Source organism: Benincasa hispida, chromosome 3, assembly GCF_009727055.1.
Source record: "Benincasa hispida cultivar B227 chromosome 3, ASM972705v1, whole genome shotgun sequence".
Taxonomy (NCBI): Eukaryota; Viridiplantae; Streptophyta; class Magnoliopsida; order Cucurbitales; family Cucurbitaceae; genus Benincasa; species Benincasa hispida.
The window spans coordinates 2,169,806-2,180,505 of record NC_052351.1 but is presented as its reverse complement, the minus strand read 5'-3'; the positions used below and the strand labels follow the sequence as shown (position 1 = coordinate 2,180,505).

Below are 10,700 nucleotides of genomic sequence, written 5' to 3'. Positions count from 1 at the left end.
TTCCTTCTTTATCGCCTGCAGGGTTCTTTTTTAGGATGTTTTCCTTTTTCAAAGGGATTATTTATTAGATGTTTGTGCTCTTGCTAAGGTTGGCTATTCTCATTGAATATTTTAAAGAGTTTGTGTTTTTTTTTGTGGTCGTTCTATACTTCTCTTACCATAAACTATATCGATCTATTTGCTAGGCAAACTTTAATGAAAGAAGTTCTTCAAAGCATCAAGTTCTTGATAGTCTTAAGGAAAGCTTCAGGCTTTAATTTGGAGAAGGATTCTCGATTTTAAGAAGAGTCGAAAACTATCGATTGAGGAGGAGTTCTCCATCTTAGGGGGAGCCTAAGGTGACAAGCGATTGGAGTCTAAAACTCTGAGCATTATCTCTTATTTTACTGTTTACTATTCTTTTGTTATCACAGAAAATATTTGGTCTTATTGTGTAACAACTGTATTTCATCGTGGATGTCTATCCTTAAATTTTCACCAATATATTTGAACACTAGTAACAACGAACACACTTGAAATCAATTGATTACAAATCTATTTGACTTTCACTATGACAATAACTAATTTCATTTACTCTGGAAAATAATTTATCATGAACAAAAACAATTTTTCTTATCTTTTTCCTATATTAAAAACGACATGAGAAAACAGCCTTTGGAGAAGGTTATCCAGAAATTGTTCTGATTGAATTTTGTTCTCCTAAAACACAATTAGAAACGGCTCCCAAAAAGTTGTGTTCTTATACATTTTGTTAAGTTTTACTTCAATCGTTTACCCATTACTTCATTTCTCGTTTTTTTTGTACAATAATTTCAAGGATTAGAGATTGAATCTTCAATTTCTAAAAAAAAAAAAAAACATATGAATTATCGTTGAATTAAACTCATTTTGACTACCTAATATTTTACTTGAATATTATGTAATTAAGTATACAATTTTTTTGAAAATGGGTGATAATTAATTCGAGTCCCATGAATTTCCATTAAATTGTGTATTATATTTCACCTAAACGAAATTCATCAATATAACGATTAATTTATTTGAATTTTTAATATGAAATGAAATACTTAAATAGCATATTTCATTTACGGATTAAAAGATATCGATTAAAAGATTTCTATCCATTTTTGTAAAAACGTGTCAATTTAGCTCATGCTTTAGGGCTAATACAACAATATCCTTTTTATGGTTTGAATTGAATTGAAGTCGCCATTTATAAATGTATATAGTCTATCAGTATATATTAATTAAGATATATATTATTGATATATGATAGTAAATAGATAATTCTAAACATGTATAAAACTAAATTTAAAAACTTTTCATATAAGCAAAATCAATCATGTATTTATATTTAAAAAAATAATCTAAATTAGAATATGTGACTTAACTTAGTTTGAAATTATTGTAATAACTTTAAAAATAATGTTGGCAATTTGGTAAATTTCAACCATAAACCTAAGAAAACATATTATAGTATTTGATAAATTTATACTAAATTGTTGTTTTATAATGACAAAAGTAGACATATTATTTCTATTATTTTTATATTGATATGTAATAGATATTTAATACCAAAAATTTTAGAAAATTGTAAAATAACACCTTTAAGTTTTCACCTTACAAAATTAGCACGTTTTTTGAGAATTTGTTCAAGTAGTTTTCCTCAATCTATCTCGGATGAGATCAGCTACCGAGATTTAGTAAAAAAATCAACTTTTTCTAACTTATCCATTGTTTTGGGCCATCTCGTCTCATTACACATCGATTTTTAATCTTCCTAAATCTTATGTCAAATCTAATAACTTTTCAAATTTCTCAAAATTTGGTTATCTTTGCTAAATATTATATCAAATTATTGTGTAACTTTTCAAATCTTTAGTATAATTTATGTTTTTACAATTATATGAATTTCTAGATGGGTTTTCCAATTAGCAAAATAGATTTTGCAAATTGATTCAACATTTTTTAATTTTGGAAAAAAAATAAAATTTGCAAAAATTGGATAAGATTTGGGATATATATAGAATCTCGATATTAATATTGTCTGGGATTCCACGAGAAATCTCAAATATATAAACTTTCGGTGTTAATTATGGTCGAGATTTCACCGAGAAACCCCATTGCATCGAGATCCAGATATTTTTTTCTCAAATAATATGCAATCTCTCCAAATCTTATACCAATTCTTATTTCTTCTCGAATTTATTTTTGCAATATTTCCCATATCTTATATAAAATCTTGTAAATCTTACTTCCAATTTATATTTATACAAATTTCTAAATTGATTTACCGATTATCTAAATAATTTACCAATTATCTTTTCAAATTTCTCCAAATTTTGTAATATTTAGTAGTTTGATTTTTTAATTTTGAAAAGATCTAGTGTGAGACAAGGCCCAAAACAATCAATAACTTAGAAAAAATAAAACATTTAACTAAATCTGAGCCTCAATCTTGTTGAAGAAAAATTATTTGAACCAATTTTCAAAAAAATGTGTTAGTTTTGTAAGATGAAAACTTAAAACTATTATTTCTAACCATTTCCCTTATAATTATTTTCTAAAATGTATTTATTTTACTAGAAAGTAATGTTGCTTAATTTAAAATATTTGATCAAAGTTTTTTTAAAAAAATGTTATAAAGAAATTATCCAAATTTTGTTGACATTAGCGGATAGACGTAAAAAGAAAAATACACAGGGAAAAAAACATTTGGAATTTATTAAATTGAGTTAGGGAAGATGACATATTTGTAAAAAAGAAAATTGAATCTAAAAACTAGTATAAGCGTAATTTAACGTAAGAATAAACTAAAAAGTGATTTTACATCAATTAATAAACAATCATATTTATCAAATAACTATTCTCTCACAATAGCTTTTATTCGTGCAAATGGAATCCCAAATGTGGTTTGCATGCGTTGAAGTTACCCAGCCCAAACATGTGTAGATTCCCTGAACTTAAATGGGCTTTATTACACTTTGGGCCGACAGGAGAAAAAAAAGGTAAACTGGGCCTCTAATAAGACCAAAGCCCGATAAATGGGCCGAGCAAATTATGGGCCTTGGATGGCAGTAGTCCAAAAAGTAAATATCTGTTTGTTTCGTCTCAGGGAAATTTTGTTTGTTCTTCCTCACGAGGAGACTAAAGAGACGAGTAAAGGGCAGAATCGGAATCGAAATCGGAATGGGGGCAATAACAACGGCGGTGATAGCAATCGGAGCGGTGGTTCTAGGATGGATCACCATCGAAATAGCTTGCAAACCTTGCCTGGAGAAAGGTCGTGAGGCCATTGATCGTTCTCTCAATCCCGATCACGATCCTGACGATGAAATCTCCGACATTCTTGCTCCTCTAAATCCCAACCGAGATGTCACTCCAGATCTTGATGATCCAAACCCTAATCAGCCATCTTCCGAGGTCATCAAGGCCGTTTGATTTCAATTCCTCCGCCTAATTTCACCATCTTCATTTTCTTGTTGAAGAAAAAGGTTGTTTGTTCTCGTGAATCGTGTTCCGGATTGTTGAATAATCTTCGGCTCGTGTTGAAGATTTCGCTTAGGAATTGTCTACGGATGGCCGCTTCAAGAATGGTCAACGATTGCAATGTAAAAATCTCCTGTTCTATTTTGTTTGCATTTGTTTTGCTTTTGGATCTCTAATTCTTTTTTGTTTAAATTAGGAATGATTGGAAATGTTTTCTTACTAGAATAAATGGAATAGACAGATTAAAAACTTGGGAGTATAGAAATGTTTGTATATTTTCTTGTAATTTTAATGGGTTTAGGCTTGATTGTTCTGGATTGCGTTTGGAATGCATAAACTTGGTATGAGTATCTTCGAAGTCTGAATGTTTATCTGGAAAACTCAAGTGATTCTATATATAATAACAATCTCCCAAGTGAATTATATGTGTCCTCGATTAAGAGATTAGGGGTTCGAATCTGATATGTTTGAATTTGATTGGAGCTGAAGTTTCTTCGGAGTTGAAAGATTGTATAGAACCGAAGCCTGTGGCTGAGTATGAGTATCAAAAAGGAAGGACTTGTCGTGTGGTGAAGAGGGAGCAGCTACTCGGGCGAGTCTCTCCATGTGCAATTTCCTGTTCCTTAAGCACGAGTTTCAAATTATTGACTTGGTTCCTGTAATGATGGGACCTTGTTTCTTTAGGTTTGTAATGTTTCTTATTTTTCCGTTTTGTATTTCGAAAACAAATTAGAACCATTTTTCTTTCTTAGAAACGTTTTCAAAATTGAGTAGAAATGCAAGTTTCTTGCTTCTGTTCTCAATTTTTTAGAAAACATAAATTGATATATTATTTTATCAATTTTTTCTTCTAAATGCATAATAAAATATAAATTAAAATATCATTTTTGTCCCAATATTTTGAAGTTTGCGCAATCTTAGTCCTTGTACGGTGAATTGTTTAATTTTAATCATACTTCCAATAAATTTTAAATTTAGTCCATCAAAGATGATTTTTTTTTATTATTATTTTTTGAGATAGGTTAAATAATAATAATAATTTTCATGTAAAAATATACCGTATGTGAATATATTTTCAAAATTTATGATAAACTTTTTTACTAAAAAATCAATGATAAACAATTAGTAGGGATGCAATTTAAGATTTATTGAAACTATAAAGATAAAAATTGTATAATTGAAAATATATAAACTAAAATTGAACAAATTTAAGATACGGATAAAATTGGTAATTTAATTTAAAATATAGCATTTTTTTAATGTTTTATTTTTAAAACTTATTTTCATGTAAAATTCTATATTTAAAATTTAAAATTTGAAGGGAACAAGAAGCTAGAAATAATTAGCTAACATGTTCTATTAATGAGCCTACAGAACTGTCAAGCCGATCATCTTGCTATGCTCTCTACCTGTCCTTATTGATTATGAGTATCAAACTTAACAAAGGACAAAGCAAAAAGGGTGTTTTTTTGGACTTTGAAAAATTCTACCCATTTGACTCAAACTACAACCTGGTTTTATTGACAATTTTTTCTTGAACTATGACATAGCTTCAACTTCAAATGAAACGAGGGTGGAATTATAAAGTTGAATAATAAATAATTAAGAGTAATTACAATGAATAATACTTTTAAGACTCCAAATTTATTTTTATAGCAATATTTTTGAAGAATTACAAAATATAGTAGTTTTCTCTTTATCTCCTAATTTATTTTTATCTTTATTTCTATTATATCCTTATGTGCAAATCACAACTCCAAATCAATCTCCCCTTAATTTTATATATATATTATGTGATTTTAATATCAATCTTTATTTTATTTGTATGTGCTGACTTGTAAATTTTTTATATTTTGAAACTTTGATTACCTAATAATTCGGTTGGGTTCATATCATATCAAAATGAATGATAATATAACAAATTCTTTTTATATTTTCATGTTTTTATAAGATTATCTATTCTAGAATTGGTTTTGCATTTATCAATAATAACATAACAGGAGATTATGCTTGTCTCTCTCGTTGAAATTATTGATTTTGATTTTGGTTTTTTCCCTTGAAATTTGCCACAATGAGTGAATCATTCTTCTCATTTTTTGTGCGTATCTTTATACATTCTATTAAATTGTCTAATTATAATTTATCAAGTGATAAACTCTTCTTTCGTCTTTTTCGATATATATAAATTATGTATGGTGAGAGTAGGATTTATAAAAATTTGTGCATGTACCAAAGGATCGCTAGCTCTTCCATCAATATGTTAACATTTTCATCAATATTTTCACATTTTTATGGGTTCGATATCGACATAAAAGGTGAACCAACATTCTCATTACATTGTAAAATAATTCTTTAAACATAAAAATAAATAAGTAAATAAATAAACAACAAAATTTCATTACTGTAAATATAATATAGATAACAAACATGTTAACTTGTTTAAAAAGTGTAAAAATTTTATTTATTAATTTATTAACTTCAAATGAAATGAATGTGGTATTATAAAGTTGAGTGTTGCGGTTTTGTTGTATGATGATTTTTAAATGATTGATTAATAGGCTTATGTCATGCTTTCACTGAATGAATTGATATATATGTGAAACAATGACAAGTTTTCCTTATTAAATCCAAGTAGAAGTTTAAACAAAGTTTCCTGGTGAGTTCAAGGTCGAACACATGGACTTATACAAAAAATATATTTAGATTCAAAGAATGATTTTATGCGATGAATATCAATTGATACATTGAATGAGTACTTGTGTAGCTAAAATGACTACTAAATAATTACAAGTGACTGTGGTAGTGGATGGTAGTGGTGGTGAAGATGAATAATGTGAATGTGATGCGAGGAAAAGTGTGTGATGTATGATGATGCGATGAATGATGAAATGTATGCCGTTGATGGTGGTTGCAATCACAATGAAAAAAACTTGCGTTCAAGTAAAGGAAAAAATAATTGATAAAGTAGTGTTAAGAAGATTCACTAACATTCTCTTAAGTAATGCATAAGTAGGCGTTCATGTTATCAACTCTTAAAATAAAAAGCTAACCTCTTGACATTTGAGCCACATTTATCTCATATCTAAGACGCATGACCAAGTTGATTTTAACGAAAGACCGACTTTATCTCTAAAGCTATTTCTTTCCTTGTTTAATGAGTTCCACAATCATTTATTCTCTCCGTTAGTTGATTATTTCTACTTAAATCGATTTGTCAGATAGATTCAAGTAATAGATTCAGCACACATTAAACAAGATGAACTTTTACTTATGCACACTTGAGAAAATGTCAAATCAGTCTCCTCAACCCATTGGAAATTTGTTGGAGTTAATGTCCTAAATTGAGTGTATCTTGTAGTTTGTAAAGATAAATTATATATTTAATAAAATAAGAAGTATTTTGTTAATGTTTAGACTGCATTAAATCAATCCAATAAACTAATATCCAAAGTTATTTTATGAAACTTAAACATGTATGTGGAGACACACAGGTGAATTACGTTTAAGTAATAACCTAAACAGTCTGTAGTAGATGGATAAAATTGGATACTTTATCCTAGTGACACTACGAATACGACCTGCTTCATAGATGTTACAATTGTTGTAAAGTGCTACAAATGATCCAATCCTAATTATTTATGTGGAGACATGCGAGCGGGGGTATTCTATACAAAGAGTTTGTATATGACCATCGCGTAATGAATAGTCTCTCTATATAACACCGTTGCTAGAAGAGACTTACATTTCACTAGGATGATCATAGTTGACTTGACCTTAATCATAAGTGAGTTGTGAACTCCTATCTATGAAGGCAATCCTTTGATTTATATGGGCGAGAGTTGCCTTGTTAGTCGACTTAACAAGCCTACCATTTTGGGGCCTTGTTCGAGTAGGGAGCTAGGAACATAATTACACAAGATGAAATTCACTCCTTTCCCGACCTTAAGGAAAGTAGATAAATTGCTCCCTTAATAGTTGATTTTGGGTCTTGAACATTGAGGCCTCAACCTCAATATTTGTTCATTATAGGGATCGGTGTATTTAAAGAGTAAGATGTAACTACAAGGGTAAAATGGTATTTTGACCTAACTATAGTTATGAGCAATTTGTGAAGGGTTGACTCACTATTGATTGATTATATCCGTGGACAGAGAAATAAATCTACAGTGCGAAGAGTGCAACTATCAGTTTTTAGTGAAGTGATCGGTAGTTAATAAAATTTGATTAATTAATTAAAGAGTTTAATTAATTAATCTTATATCATTGAAGCTTCTAATCTGTAGGTTCATAAGATCCCCTTGTTAGCTCACTAAAGGATATATACAAACAACACCTCCAAATTTAGTTTCTCCCCGCATCATTATCATCTTTAGGTGTAGGGGGAGCATCATCATGAGGATATCGTAGGGGCTGTTGAAGTGATGGTAGAATGACAAGAGTAAGCACATGTTGAACAAAGATATTATTGTGAGGTTGATGCTTTAAATCTCGTGGTTTCACTTGACATTTAGTTTGCATTAGCCCAAAACCAATAAACTAAGACCCTAGGTTATTTAATGTAGCTTAAACATGTATGTGGTGACATATAAGTGGATCATTGCCAGTAAGCCAGTCTAATATTTGACCAATATACGGTAAAGGGAAATGATCCTTCTTGGTGGCTGCATTGAGTTTTCTATAATCCATGTAAATCCTCCACCTGGTTACAATGTAGAAGGTTGATGCCTAAATCTCGTAAGGTTCTATAGTTTGTAAACCTTGTATGAACAAACGTTTATGTGATTAATAATATTTGATATTTTATTCATTGTCTATGAAATATATGATATTTTAGTTGCATTAACCACAAACCAATAAACTAACATCCTAGGTTATCGTTGTAACTTAAACATGTATGTGGAGACATACAAGAGGATCATGTTTAAGTGATAACCTAAATAATCTGTAGTATATGGATAAGGTTGGGTACCTTATCCTGGTGAGTATGACCCGCTTTGTAGGTATTACAAATGTTGTAAAGTGTAACAAATGATCTGATTATGATCATTCATGTATCAGACATGCGAGCGGGGATATTCTATACAAAGGAGTTTGTATAAGCTCGGACCACGAAATGTTTAGTCACATTATATAATGCCGTTCATAATAGAGACTTTCATTTCACTAAGATGACCATAGGTAACATGACCTTATATCTAAGTGAGTTGTGAATTCCTACCTATGAGGACGGTCATTTTATTTGTATGGGTGAGAGTGGCCAAATCGCCGACTCAACAAGCCTACCATTTTGGGGATTCGTCTAATTTGGGAGCTGGGAACTTAGCTACACAAGATGGAATTCACTCCTTTCCCAAAGTAGGGGTAAGTAGATAAATTGCTCTCTTAAGAACTGATTTTGGGTCTTGAACAATGTGGCACCACACTTTCTTCTGGCCCGAGAGGGGTTTAGTCATAGTGGGACTATGATCTATTATTTATTAGAAGGATCAGTGGTACTTAAGGAGTTAAAATATAACTATAGGGGCAAAATGGTAATTTAGCCAAATTTTACTTACGAGCGATTTGTGAAGGATCATCGTACTGTTGATTGGTTATATTCAATGGACACAAAAATATATCTATAGTGAGAAGAGTGTAGCTACAGGTCTTTAGTGGAGTGTTGACAGTTAATGGATGATGGATATTGTAATTAAAGAGTTTAATTAATTATTCACGTACCGTTGGAGCTTCAAGCTATAGGTCCATAAGGTTCCCTTGGTAGTCAGGAGGATTTAGTTGAGAATTAGGTTTTGGGTTAATTTTAAATGTTAAAGTGAATAAGAGGAAATTTAATGACATAATGTATTTGATACATTATTGTTTAATTGGAGGAATATATATTTGAATGAGATTCAAATAGTTGTTAAATTTAATATAAATATGGTTTATATTAAATGCCATAAAAAAGAGAAAAAGAACTATAGTTTATATTGTATATGATGCAATATTAAAATTATAGGTTATAACTATAATATGATAAGTTGGTTATCCTATTTATTTATAATTATTAATTATTGATCATTAATCCCCTTTTCTCTCTAACCACCTTAGTGGGAGGTTAGTGGTTTTTATGGAAAATGGAATAAAAAGAAAAATAGTTCTCTTTTTCTTTCTAGTTCTTCTACACAAAAACAAAGCCTAAGCGATAGCCTCATTGAACTGATTGAACAAAAAACTCTATACGATAGTGCTTTTTTCTTCAATTGTCTTCCTCCTCCAAACCACAAACTCCCTCCTAACCAAAATAGCTAAAGCCCACCATTCCTGGGTTCTCACCCTGAGAATACCAAAGTCACCAAGTGATAGTGTCTTTTCCCCTTGGTTTAAGTTTGGTTGCTGTTCGAGGAGAGTTCGTTGCTATTCGAGGAATGTTCGTGCTTGTTCGAAGTGTTCGAGTTGATTCAATGGATTTATTTGAAGAAGAGTTCTTCAAAGGTATAATATCTAAACTCTTGTTTCTTATTCAATAGCATGGTGTAATTATGTTAAAGTGCTTAATCTATTTGTTTTACTGTAAATGTTTATGTTCAATCGAAATGGGATTTGATGATCCGCTTCCACTCAAAGGTTCTCGGTAAAATGAGATCCTTCAATTGGTATTAGAGTCAGGTTATGTTTTTATTTCCAAATTCCATTTATGCTTGAAATTGTTTACAGTTTGGTGGGTTTTAAGCTTCTGCATTGCATTTAGTGGTTAAATGTATGTGGATGGTTTGTTGATGGATGTTTTTGGGATAGTTGTCTCTATTTTGGCTTTCGTTTAATTTACAAAAATTAATTTGTAAGGGCCCCTGCATTTTTGGGCATAATTTTTGCAATCGAGTCTGTATTCGTTTAGTTTTTTTAGTCGTTTGTGAAGCAGTAGATGCAAAGGTTGTAGTTCGTTTCAATGGAGAAGATAAAAAGGTGGTCACATTGTGTAGCTTGAGCTAAACGATCGTTTAGATTTGGCTATACGTTCATGTAGAGTCTTCTGCATGATCATGTAGCATCTGCTAAACGATCGCATAGTTAATGCTACGCGATTGTGTAAAGTGTTTACTCGATCGTGTTGCGTTGGCTACATGATCGCGTAGGCGCTCGAGGGGTAAACGATCGCGTGGTATATGATACTCGACGCAAAGCATGCGTACTAAACGATCGTGTAGGCTATCATGCTCATCACATANCGT

The 10,700-nt window shown here is 30.6% G+C and overlaps 1 protein-coding gene across 1 annotated transcript; it reads left to right on the top strand.

Moving 5' to 3' along the window:
- Positions 1-3,107: 3,107 nt before the first annotated feature.
- Positions 3,108-4,330, top strand: LOC120073952. The gene is made up of 2 exons (XM_039026878.1): positions 3,108-3,611; positions 3,979-4,330. Exon 1 carries the CDS (start codon positions 3,190-3,192, stop codon positions 3,439-3,441), a length of 252 nt encoding a protein of 83 aa, XP_038882806.1. The 5' UTR covers positions 3,108-3,189; the 3' UTR covers positions 3,442-3,611; positions 3,979-4,330.
- The last annotated feature ends 6,370 nt before the right edge of the window (positions 4,331-10,700 follow it).

Coding starts and splice junctions, on each gene's coding strand:
- LOC120073952 (XM_039026878.1), top strand. CDS start 3,190: ATGGGGGCAATAACAACGGCGGTGATAGCAATCGGAGCGGTGGTTCTA.